The following is a 13,410-nucleotide window of genomic DNA, read 5'->3' as shown; positions in this document are numbered from 1 at the left end:
ATAGGCATACATTGGTGTGAGGATGTAACCTCATCCCCGGCGTTCTCATCTCCGTGGTGATGTTGTCTACACAAACTAGTGTAGACTGGTTTTTGGACGGTTCCTGCCACCTGTGTATTGAATTGATTTAATTGAAAGCCAATAGATGGCGCTGGTGCTGTGGTCCATAGTTATTGTTTTGGGGGAACTGGGCTCCCCCCTGACCTGCCATGCAGGTCAGCCTTGGTATGCACACTAAAGACCAACGCTGAGACGCTCTGCTGGTTCATTTTCATTATGGAATGAGAAATATCAAACTGAGGCCTCATGGACAACCATGGTTTATGTAATAAAGGTTCTCTAGTTTAAACGACGAGGGCTTGTGTTTCTTTTTTTGGCAAACTAACACTGCGGACTGCCAGAGGCAACGGGGTGGACATCATACATCCACCACAAACATTATCACGAGTCAAAGCATTTGATGGGAGCAAATGTTTACAAATACACAGCTTTTATTGGGTGATTTACTATTTAATGTTTTGGTTATGCTCAAAGCTAGGCTAGGAAATTGTCTGCATTTTCATCCATATTTGGATTAGTGTCAAAAATCATCCAAGACGTTAACAATAAAGACTAGTGAATATCCGTATTGATTTAATATTGACTATGATCTTCTGCATCATTAATTTGAGCATGGCTCTTATTTTGTCATGTTTAATGGTCTCTGCATGAGTCTCAGATCAGACTGCTGGATCCCTGACTAACCATGTCCTGTTTGGAAGAACAGGACATGGTACCTAAACATCAATAGACAGCCAATTAATGTGGGCCAACCATGTGTTCCATGACTTCAACTACTATGGCCTGGGTTTGATGGAATTAGGGTATCTTAGATGGAAATAACTCAATGTTATTTTTTTCTTTTTGTATTTATTTCAATGGTCAATAGACTCCACAACACATCAATTTGCCAGCAGTTAGGAGATTTCAGAACAAAGTGACATAAAGTTAATTAAAGAATGTAGTTTAACAATGCTTGCTTCCAAAAAATGACCAAGAGTTAGTAAATATTCATGACTCCCATCAAATTATAAAATGCAGAAAATGGGAGTCTGGGACCCTAACTAACACGGGCGTTTCAACATCATCGATGACCATGATGTGATAACAAACCATGTCCATTACTAACAAAGTCTCTCGGACGCGCTCTGCTGGCAAGTTGGATAACTTTTTCCCTGTGTATTTATTTGAAATGAGGGTGTGTTTTTTCGTTACAACAAGGAAACGATATGTTATGCACATTAATGTTTTCATTGGGCTTATCAAGAAAAAAAATTGTATTGGTAGAATATAGAATACAGGTAGTTTAAATTACAGACAGTTTACAGTACCATTATAAAAACACAATCTGTCATCGTTATAACAAGTTAGGATCGTAAAAATGACCTTTACTTATTTTTTCAGACTGGTCTGTGGAAAAGCTGTCCAATGTGTGGCAATAAGTTATACACAGATGCAAAGGGGTAGTGCAATACAAAGGCAATTGGGTATGGCAGGTAGGGCAATTGGAGAGGAGGGGCACAGATATCGCATAACAATGTAAAAGTGCTAAAGCCCGTTGCACACCACACCTCAAGCGTAGAGCGGTAGCGCTTGTCTTCACACTGCAGGCATACCCACGTGGACCTGCCATCTAGACCATTTCCATTGATCAGCTGATCCAGTCCGGATCAAAACCCCCGCTCCACTCTGCAACACACCTCCGCTCAACAGCTGTGCTGGGGGCTCACTGATTGAAACGGGTCGAAAAGGGATGCGCTCTCAGCTTGAGCTGTAGTGTGAAACAACCTTAGCATGGCACTTGTAGTAATGTTTTCCTTTTTGGAAATTGGCGAGAAAGGGCCAAACCAAACGAGGGCCTTAAAAAGTTACAAAAGGAGTAGTCTGTCTGAGTTGGGGTCTTCGGTGCCTCACTTCCCCAGAGCCTTGTCCAGGTGGGTCCTGATGGCGTCCAGGAAGTCTGAGGTGGTAACGTAGTGTTGGTTCAACTTGCAGCTGGGAAGACACAGCGTTGGGATCATTACAGACCATAAATCTAACCGATCCCACACTGGAATATAACCACTGAAACCCCAGGCCAATAAACTCCCAACAATAACCTTTAACCCTGAGCCAAAACAAGAATCAAGTCCCAAACCCTATTCCCCAACCTTCAAACTCCAAATCATAAACCAAAAAAAAAAACACCTATCTAACAATCCAGCCCAAACCCTTTCATGTGCTCCTTATGTCTTTATTAAAGCATTACTTACACATTAATATCACGACATGGAAGTATGCACCTTACCAACAACGCATCTCACTAGTTCTATATATTTTTCAGCTATCTCTATCGCTAGATATAGATTTAGATTACACATACATATATTACACATACCCAGAGTGTACACTATATATGATCAGAAAACACATGCGGAAACATACTTGGCCAAACCATGGATGCAACCAGCCAGGTCCTTGGTCATCACGCCTCTCTCCACGGTCTCCACACAGACCCTCTCCAGAGTCTGACAGAACCTACAGGCCAACAGACAGCTCGTCAACATGAGCAGCGGCACGGAGCCTCGCAGGGGGGGCAGGGTGAAGGGAGGGAGGGGGAGGTGGATCCTGTCATGTAGTAGCTCTATAGCTCCTATATAGCTATAGCAGTTAATACGTCAAGCGTGTATTACTTGATCAAATCTTGGTTTCCGTCCAGTTTGCCTCTGTGCTCCAGTCCTCGGGTCCAGGCGAATATGCTGGCGATGGGGTTGGTGCTTGTCGGTTTGCCCTCAATAACAAAGACAGAAATGTTGTGCATTACTTTAAACATATAACTGTAGCCAATCACCTCTAATGCTGGTTATTCTTATAGTAATGATACGTTTGTAGGCCACTCTCTGATCTTAACCATACTGTCAACAAACCAGCATTGTACATAAGACTCTACAGGGGTTTATGTTTTGTAATCCACCATTTGTTTCACAACATTGAGCCTACACAATGACATGACAGCTATCCATCCAATGTTCTATACAGAATACATTTGTCCTCTTTTAGTCATGGGAAATATTTATAATGGATGGTAGAAACAAGTAATTCCATACTCTTAATGCAAACATAATGAGTGTGATGTTACACTCATATCGTGCGCATCTATTTATACCATGAGCGCACAAATGACTTATCAATCTTACACAGAGCAACACTTTCTCCTGAACCTAGGGTTAGTGTCAGGGCTAGAGGTTAGGTTAATAGTTAGGGTTAAAGGTTAGGGTTTAGTTGTTAGGTTTAGGCTCAGGGTATAGGTTTAGGGGTTAGACTCAGGGTGTAGGCGGGGTCTTACCAGCTGATGTTCTCGGTAGTGTCTGGTCACGGTGCCGTGGGCTGCCTCGGCCTCGATGGTCTTCCCATCGGGACACACCAGCACCGACGTCATCAGACCCAGAGAGCCGAAGCCTGAACACACACACACACACACACACACACACACACACAAAGTAATAACAGTAGGTTGAAGATGGTTTTTTTTGCCTTTTTTGATATTTTAAGAAAATACATTGTAAATACATTAACATTGCCCCTTAGTGGCGACCTGAATAAGCAATAGGTCATCAAGAAAGTTTGCAAGAACACACAGAGAGTATAACCCATTTTCTTTGTACCTATCCTTTTCAAATCAAAGTATTGAGCCATTTGGAATGCTTGCTTTGCACCCTTATTCTTTCCTTTAATAACTCATTGATATGGGAATTGGGTTTTGGGTTTCGGAACAGAAAAAACAGAAAACAAAAACAACCTGTCGCTCTGCTGCATTCCAACTGTTCATTAGAAGACCGAAAGCCAGAACCAGCATCTAAGTTAATTGTCGAATGAAACCAACACGTGATGACAACACAACTGGCACCCCCAAATAATTAAGGTGTGGGGAAAGTATGAAGCAAATATGTCAAGACTATATTGCGATGCATTTGCATCACAAGGGGAATACACAACATGATATGCCAGCGCGAGGAGTGCTGATTGAAAACCTTGTGCATCCTCAGCACATGCCTCGTGTTGTCTGTCACACATCAAACACCTTGATGTGTGACAGACAGCCTCATGCAGCTTTGTGCCAGGATGCCTAAAAAGCATTTACCTTGATGATCTTATTGCACAATAGGATGCAACTACATTAGTTTGCTTTTTTAGAACTTGATATGAGTAAAAAAAAAGTGAATTATAAAGAGAAAAATACATGCATGTTTGCAATGTAACTGTGCCTGTATGCCTGTGTTTCTGAACAACTTTTTGAAACTGTAACAATGTCTTTAATTCCTTTGTTCATTTTAAACCTCAAATTGGCACCAGTTGTCAAAAAACTGATTTGAAATAATCTGTATGCAAATCGCAACAAACTCTGGAAAACAAACTACCAGCTTTCCTGCTTGTATTGCGATTTTAAGAGGACACAGGCACAGGAGCTGAACACCTACCCTGAGCCAAGATGTCCGACTGCACGTCTCCGTCGTAGTTCTTGCAGGCCCAGACAAAGCCCCCGGATGACTTCAACATCTGGGCCACCATGTCGTCGATGAGCCGATGCTCGTACCAGATCTTCAGCCCGTCAAACTGTGTCTTGTAGTTGCTGGGAAAGGGAGGGAGGTTATACTCATGAAACCCTTCGCTCTGATATTGTGACCCGCAGAAGGCGACCACCTAGGATGTTGACTACAACCTCATGGAGGAACATTATGCAAACACAAACAACAACCAAAAAGCTTGCTATTTCAACCAATGTTTTTGTGTATTTCTCACACATATCCACTACGACGAAAAGGAGGATTAAGAACCATTTCATTTCTCAAGCCATGTCCGGAAACTGGATACTGGAACCGGAACAGGTTAATCCATTTCCTCAAACCATCTCTTACTTCTCGTAGACTTCCTGGAAGATGTCTTTGAAGCGGCCGTCGTAGGCCTTCAGGATGGTGTTCTTGGTGCTCATGTAGAGGGGCCACTTCTTCTGGATGGCGTACTGGAAGCAGCTGTGAGCGAACCCAGTGATGGACTACACACACACCCACAGTCAGAAAGACAAATAGAGACACTTTAAGAGCCAAACCCAGTGCGACTTCAGGTGCTTCGACTCGTCCATATTCGAGGCGAAGCCTGTGCAGTCCCCAGAACAGGCACACCAGATTCAATGGACAACGTTAGGATATGGGCCTCACGTCTTTTCTGTCATCAAACGTTATTAAATAAGTCCTCCACAGGCCTCAGGAGGCAAAACAAATGATGACTGAAAAATATGAGGGGAAATTTCTGCTGTGAAAAAGTGTGTACAAAGTGCAGGTGGATAATAGGTAACAGTAGGCTTCGGAGAATGACCGTGATAGAACAATCCGGTGCTGCTGACCTCGTCAGTGTTGTACATTCCCATTCCACAGCCTCCAGAGGGGAAGTCGTACACCTCCCACTCCTTCTCCTTTCCTCCGTCCTCTGGGCTGAAAATCATCTTGAACTTGCCGGGCTTGTCAATGATGAAGTCCGTGGCCTTGTACTGTGACAAGAGGATCAAGAGAGTCCATCGGAATTGCATTTGATTGAATTTAAAGGAGACATATTATGGTGTTTTCCCAACAAGTAAACGTAGTATTTGATTTCCAGAAAACATGTTTTTGAAGCTGTTTGCTGGAAATAGCTTTTAGGAAAAAAAATCTTTCCTACTGCTATTCCCCTGTGTTTCAGTCCCTTCAGAAGGCGCTGTTTCTGGTGTCTGTAGCTTTAATGCAAATGAGCTGCTGCCCATTGACCAATGAGCTGTCAGACTGAACCACAGCATGGAGGAGAAGGGATTGTTGCCGTTTGCGGACTCCTGGAGCTCTTTATCGATATAATATAATATAATATAATAATAATAATAATATTATATATGGGTATTTATATAATATTATATCTAATATCATGGCCAAAAGCAATGTGCGCCTCGGATGATATTATGAATCATAAGAGACTGCCGCCGAGCTGCCGGACTGCCGCCGAAGCTTCGGGGACAGACAGTACAGTAATGGTGACTATACCGTCTGTCAGGGTTTGCCGAAATCTGTCTTTTATTTTTAGTTTGTCTACCCCTGCCAGACTGTCCGGCGGGGGGAGTTCGGCGGCAGTCCCGCAGAGAAAAGGATTGTACTCCCCGAGCTGCCGGGCCGCCGCCGAGTTCCCCCCACCGGAGCTGCTCGTCCGCTGGTCCCCACAATCTTAGCTATGCTCTGATTGGAGGGGAGTGGGGAAGTGGGAGGTACTATTCAACTGTGCCCCCTTCCTACATAGGAGGGGGCGGCGAAACTGACTCGCTCGTTTGGTAACTGTAGGCGGGGTACTTTCAGAAATGCATATCTCACTCAAAAAATCATGTACGGACGTTTTTCAAAGTTGTATGCGTGTGGGAGCACCAGAGACCCAAAACAACACCCCAAATCCCAGGAAAAGTGTTGTTTTCATAATATGTCCCCTTTAAACGTTTTTGTTGCCCGTTAAACTCTGGGATACATTTAATACCTGATCCCCAAACGCGTGTCTGCCGATGGTGATTGGTTGCGTCCAACCAGGAACCAGACGGGGGATGTTCTTGCAGATGATTGGCTCGCGGAACACAGTGCCGCCCAGGATGTTCCGGATGGTTCCGTTTGGGCTCTTCCACATCTTCTTCAGCTTGAACTCTGCAGACGTCAGGAACATCCAGAAGGAAGACATTCAGACCTGGCTTATGGACATTAGTCATGACACGTACATTGCTACAAATAATATGATAAATTGTAGGTAGTGCACGAGGGATATTATTCTTGCAAATTATTTGTCTATCATTGGAATTATATTGGAATAAGAACTACACAACCACAATAACAAATGATTATTCTCTGACTAATGCTAGCCTCATGCCATACTACACTACAAACTACGGTTACCATTCAGACATGGAATGTTGTATTTTTGAAGATAGAGAGAGGGAGACTTTAGTATACAATCAGTATGTTTGTGTATGTGCGAGTCAGAAACATCAGTTATCATGGTAACCAGAACTATGAGCAACGCTCTATAGCTGCAAGGCGTGTCTGGATGCCAAAGGGTTGGGTGAAGGTGTGACCTGGTACGGTAAACATAACTCTGAACCCTACAGGTTTATAAGGACACCAGGTGACATATATATAGTCAAATCGGGTATAGTTAAATTAAGTCAATTTTTTTTGTCTAGCTCTTAATCACAATAACAGCCTGAAAGGGCCTCATTTGATGACACCCCCCTAACCCCAAAGGCCACTCCCTTAATTATCAAGGAAGAAACCTTGAAGGTAGGTAGAGTGAGGGATGGTTAGGAGTGCAATGGGCGCCCTAATGGACAGACATAATGGCAGCATAGCGGGCTCAAGAGTAGAAGTCCATTTCAATGATTGAGACGTGGAGCATGAGTAGTGTCTGTGGTGGTGCGGTGGTGCCGGCTAGGCAGCTAGCTGCGGCCCGGGTCTTACCCTCTACCCTGGCCTCGTCAGGGGTGATGGTGGCGCATTTGATTGCCACGTTGTACTTCATGGCGGCCAGGGCAGAGTCCACGGTCACCTGGTCCCCGGTCTGGTCGCGGTAGGGCAGACCCAGGTCAAAGTACTTGAGCTCCACCTCCACATTTGATAGGATGAGCTGTGTTCAGGGAGCAGCAGCATGTTTAAAAAAAGGAGAGGGAGGATTTAGCACCACTTCAAGTAGTAGCACAATTATTTCACATACTGTGACCCACATTGCAGTCCAAGACTTTATTAGCCTCTGTTCAGTGTTTATCCATTATGTAGGAGTGGGATTATATTGTTTAAATAGACGCATTTGCAATCATATACAAAATACAAGATATGTTTTTATATATTAAAATGATTGTTTAGTAAGTTTAGTTATATGACTTGTTATTATTTCAAAAATAATATTGCTTTGTCGATTCCATCATGTTTACCATTTTTTTCGTTTTTGGTTAGTTTGTGTTTGCTAAATAAACACACTGGTAGCATTACCAGCGTTGCAGACTTTCTTTCGACTGTTTCCCACTGATTCCCTGCTCTTTGCACAATTAATTGTGTACAAAGGGTTCTTTTTCTTTGTTTACATATGAGTTGGTCCGGAAAAGGTCTTCATGACCATCTAGTGCTAGACCTAAATTCAAAGGTTGGGAACCACAACTCTAGTAAGTGCAGTGCCAATATTAATACCCTATCTTACTGTTAGCCTCTGTGACCCGCTTTGATTACATTCTGATAACAAAGTCCAGTCAGCTATACGGAGACAATTGAACCCTTTATTCACCCGGTAATAAAAATGTTCCAACAGACATACTAGTTCATAAAAATGCAAATAAAAAAAAACAAATAAATACCGACTAATAAGACGGTACCTTCTCTTTGATGAACTCCCAGATGATGCGGGTCATTTCGTCTCCGTCCATCTCCACCACAGGGCTGTTCACCAGGATACGCTTGGTGGCATCTGCAACCATGATACACAAATGCTTAATTGCTGTGGATTTTCCACAAAATCTGTAATTTTTGTTGTCATTTATAAGGAATTAGTGCAGGACCACCTCAGCTTGGTACTGTGATGTGGTCGAACTCCACTGCTACCAAACATTAAACAAGGCCCATTTTTACTATCTTGAAATAACATTATGTGAACGCAAGAGGAGGTCAGTGGATCTATTTGTTTAACTACCTACCTGCTACCCATATACTGTTTACTGTAAGCAGTCCCTTGCACTTTCACACACCATGAGAAACATGGTGTAAGAATGTGTAGGCTTTATTGTGGTTACATTGTTAACATACAGATTGCAAACCATCAAGCACCAGATTTAAACCACGCCGGCTAGGTGTCGCCGTTCGTTAATGACGACTCACAGTTTCGGTTCCGCTGCCTGTTTTGATTGCTGGTCCCTGTAGACGCCAGCAGCACAGCAGGACTTCTGCTGCACAGAGAACTGGTGGTCGCAGCTCTGGAGACGGAGGCCAGACATCTAATGTACCCTGCCATGTTGGACGGTTTCTGCAGACACCTTTACCTTCTGCGATGACGGTATGAATGAAAGCCGACAGAGAGCGCGGTAAATGAGTGACGAGTCCGACGCGTCCAACTACTCGCGACCAATCACAACGATACGAGTATAAACGAAATGTCGACATCCAGGGGACGTTTGTTCTCCGTTGAAGGCAAGGAACTTGCAGCGCGCGGATTCAGGTCATAACACCCACGCACACAAGCCGGCTGAGTGACGGAGGTCTCCTACTTGGACCTTTATTCAATTAATAACTATCAAGAAAGCAGATTTATTTTTGTTAAATGGATCAACATTTCCCTGCTACCAAATGCCCTTGTATCTCACCATTGTCTAACACCTATTTGTTCTGGTAGGCCTACTATGCCAACACTGAACACACACAAGAATGTGGTGTGCGAGAAAATTGACTTTCACAATCTTCTCTGCGTAACATGTCAGAATACTAATGTTTTATAGTAAGCAACCCCAGAGAAGTCAGTCCAATGTAAAAAGCAACCATTTAATGTCATACATCCAAAGGTACGGCACCCTGTTGGCAACAGCTTCAGTAAACCACCACGTTTATTTGAAATAAACAAACAAGACATTACATTGAACTACCCTTAAGGCACTGCATTATCTCTGAACAAAGGAAAATATAGAAAAAAAACACGACGGAGAGGAGGGACAACTGCGAAGACCATAGTAGTAAGTACATAAATTAAATAATTAAAACAAACAAATGAACAACAACACAACGCATCATATATACCATTATCTGGAATTATCCTATAAAGAGCTCAACAACTATAAGTCAATTTATATGTAAAGAACAAGTTTTCTCAAGTACTTCCATAAAATAAACCAAAACAATATATATTTCTGCTGTGCTGGAAGACATAATTTTCCACACAACTGTAACTTCTATATATCATCCATATAATATGCACTCTACTAAAATCAACTCACGGATGTGTTGAAAAAAAAACTATCCTGTTTGGTTCCGGACCTGTATTGAGGACTGCATTGAGGTCCTCATTGAGGACCGAATGGGGGCTGCATTGAGGACCTGAGCGAGAACCACATGGAGGAATACCTTGGGGACCTCTGGGGCTAGACATGTGCATCATTTGAACCGTAATGTTATTTTCTCTAGGTGCCGATGCTGCCCTTCTTGTCGCTGAAGAAGCTTCGCAGCATGAGCACCTGGCCCAGGCTGACGGCGAACAGCAGCGCCGTCTCGCCCACCGACCAGTAGTTGATGCGCTCGTGGATGTCCTCTGCCCGGATGCGGTCGTGCGCCTCCCGCAGGCGGTAGCGCGTCTGGGACTCCGACACCACCTTCAGGATCTCGTGGATGGAGAGGCAAGTGGACTCCAGCTGTGTGCGTGGAGAGATTATCAAACACAAAAAGGTTTCACCGAGTGGATTGGAGGTGGAATATTGGATGGAAGCACATTGTTTTTTTAAAAAAATATATGGGTTATCTGTTTTTTATATAATAACCAACGTTTTGCCTTTATTAATGGCCTTCATTTGGCTCTGAAATGTCAGTGGAAATATGGAGGTATACAAAGGTAACAATTAATAATTGACAAGAATTAGAGTTACTAAGAGGGAAATTACAAAATATAAAGAGATATGAACAGGTAGCCTGGACAGGGAAGGACAGGAAGCCTGACAGCAGGTGTGGGTAAACTCACTTCACACTAAGCTTTGTATCTGAACAAATATAAAGGAACAAGTAAGTAAACATCTTATAGTGTGAAGGGGACATGAATCATCTCATTCGCAACATAACTCAGAGGCGAGTAAAATCTGATGGCCCAGTGCATGAACATTTTTTCCCAACACTGATTCAGTACTACATGCCTTCAATTGTTTGGAATGCAAGATATTCAAAATAAGAATAGTTGCATAGTCATAACAGTAACTGGGCTTAAGTTAACTGCACATATTAACAACACCAAAAGATGTTAATGTGATCACATAAAAAGTATGCCACTATCTCAAGGATATAAAAGGTATGTCGCCATCTGGTGGAGTTAATCTGTGTCACACCAGAGTTAATTCATAACCCTTTGGGACCTATGGAATGCTGTACTTTATCATGCATAAATAGGATTGGTAATACGATAGTTACAAGTACAATAGTTACAAGTACCAGGTACTCAACCCAATACTAACCTGAGTACTTGCTTTATATTGTACCAGTACTAACCAAAGATCGTTATTTATTGACCCCAGCTGTTGCCCAAGTACTTCTTATTTGTTTTGAACCTGTAACAATGTACTTGTTATATGTATTACCACCACCACTAACCAAAGTAGGTTATATGTATTGATGCAGTACTAATCAAAGTACTTGGTGCATGTATTTACTAACCTGAGTCAATGCTGTTGCTCTGTTCATCACCGGGAGGAGAGGTCTGTCCTCACCGGTTCTGATGTCCAGGTACACTATTTTATGGGAGAATGTGGAGAACTCGTTGCTGAAGCAGACTTGGTAGGCGCCCCCCATGGCAGTGGTGTGAGAGAAGCTGTCATACTGCTTCTTTCGCTCATGATACAAGACGTTGTGCAGTGGATCTGTCACAAAGCAGTCCACGTCATAGTTCCCACCTGCAATCACCTGGGGACACATAAGAATGTGTGTGTGTGTTATATCAGATGACAGAGTTGAGATTATTCACAAGTAGGCCTAACGACGCCTAAAAAACGAACATAAACAGTACTAATATTTTGTAGATGGATATGTTATCCGTATTTATTTTCTCTCTTTTTACTATACTTTATAGCTCAGTGCCTTGTACTTGACGAAGTGACACCAGAGGTGTCAATCTATGCTTATTTATTTTAAATAATAAGGTTTCAAGTTAGAGAGCCTCTGGTAAAAGCAGTGCGGCGTTTTAGTAATTTCCTCATTCTACACAGGCTGTAACCTTCGGATATAAAGGATGTATGTCTCAAAATCGCTCAATAAAGACAGCATCAAACGAACACAATTGTATGTTAAAGTATGTCGTTGAAATGCAACTTACTTGGAAGTCTATGTCAAACTTAACACCGTTCTCTATATCCTCGTAAAAACATTGTTTATCATTGTCAGGCAACTCGAAAGTAACCTCTGTGCTCCAAACAAGGATCACATTAAGGATTAAACAACAAACCCCAAAGTAATGCATGTTAAATGGTTCAAAAGTCTACTCAGAGATCCAGCAGGACACTAATACGTTAGTCTGCGTGACAGCTTAGAGAGAAACACAGCACTACTACTGACGTGGCACATGGACAACCACTTCCGGGGCACGCATTCAATACAATAATTGCTTGTGTCGTACTCCAAAAGCCACACTTGTCGTCCTCAAAAAGCCACACTTATTCAAATATAATCTCAACGTTTCACTACAATCATAATATGAATCAATAAATGCAAAAAAAATCAAGCAATTGAGTACCGTTTAATTGACAGTAAAGTTGTCCCGTTGCTATGGCAACGTCTGTAGTTCTTGTAGACCAGTGGTTCTCAACCTTTTTCGAACAAACGCCCCCCTGACCTTACCCCCCGCCCCCCCTCACACTCGTGTCATATTGCTTAAAGGTGTCATTGCACCGTTTTTCATTAATTTTGTGGTGGTCACTAATTGCAATGAATGCCCTCTGAGTCGGTTTTGGTGAAATAAATATAAATAAATATTAATGAATATTCATGACATGCAAATGTATCACCTCTGATTGGCTAACAGGACTGTCCATCACTGTAATAAACCAAATTAAACTTCCAGAGCGACTAGGGGGGGGCTAATTAGGCCTATACGTTTTGTATTTAAAATGCAACGGTCTTTCGTGGAGACTACGCTCAGAGCAGCTGGAACCTAATAACAGCAAGAGAAAGGAGGAAAACGGGCTATGAAACAAAATTAGTTGTTGTTTTTTGCTATTGCCCATGTTTGATTGTGTTGTGTTGGTTATTCAACTGTTAACCCGCGAACTTGGGTTGTGTTTATCAGCGGTAGAGATCATGACGATAGCTGATGTAACGGAAGTCCGGGCATGTGCAGGACAGAACCGCGCTGTATGACCACTGTTCTACTGCGCATAGACAGTAAAAAGTAGCTGAGACGGTAGAGGGGTTAGAAACCAATGAATTAAAATAGGCTATTTATTTCAGGTAGGACTAAACTATTTTTTCAGCAAAAAAAATTGAAAACCATGAAAGTTTAAAATGTCCCCCAAAAAATGAAAAACAAATCACGTTCCTAGCGCCCAGGTTGTGCGAACGCCCCCTAGGGACCAGAAAATAATTACCGGAAGGCACCAGTCTTTATATGCCCCGGATT

The 13,410-nt window shown here is 42.6% G+C and overlaps 2 protein-coding genes across 2 annotated transcripts; both read right to left on the bottom strand.

Annotated features, from left to right (window-relative positions):
• Positions 1-1,919: 1,919 nt before the first annotated feature.
• On the bottom strand, positions 1,920-9,066 carry LOC307076295 (isocitrate dehydrogenase [NADP], mitochondrial-like; the record flags this gene model as incomplete). The annotated part of the gene is made up of 11 exons (XM_079737232.1): positions 1,920-2,034; positions 2,464-2,556; positions 2,712-2,809; positions 3,365-3,477; positions 4,497-4,648; positions 4,935-5,071; positions 5,420-5,563; positions 6,562-6,722; positions 7,530-7,695; positions 8,435-8,526; positions 8,934-9,066. The coding sequence occupies 11 exons, from the start codon at positions 9,064-9,066 to the stop codon at positions 1,950-1,952; spliced, it is 1,374 nt and encodes a 457-aa protein (XP_079593358.1). The 3' UTR covers positions 1,920-1,949.
• Positions 9,067-9,587: 521 nt separating this feature from the next.
• Positions 9,588-12,321, bottom strand: tmed3 (transmembrane p24 trafficking protein 3). Its single transcript, XM_079737365.1, has 3 exons — positions 12,112-12,321; positions 11,457-11,702; positions 9,588-10,450 (listed from the first exon to the last, which is right to left on the bottom strand). The coding sequence occupies exons 1-3, from the start codon at positions 12,253-12,255 to the stop codon at positions 10,223-10,225; spliced, it is 618 nt and encodes a 205-aa protein (XP_079593491.1). The 5' UTR covers positions 12,256-12,321; the 3' UTR covers positions 9,588-10,222.
• Between the last annotated feature and the right edge of the window lie 1,089 nt (positions 12,322-13,410).

This window comes from Pollachius pollachius, assembly GCF_949987615.1.
Source record: "Pollachius pollachius genome assembly, chromosome: 5".
Lineage (NCBI taxonomy): Eukaryota > Metazoa > Chordata > Actinopteri > Gadiformes > Gadidae > Pollachius > Pollachius pollachius.
Note: the sequence above shows the minus strand (reverse complement) of the source record. Positions and strands in the feature narration are given on the sequence as shown.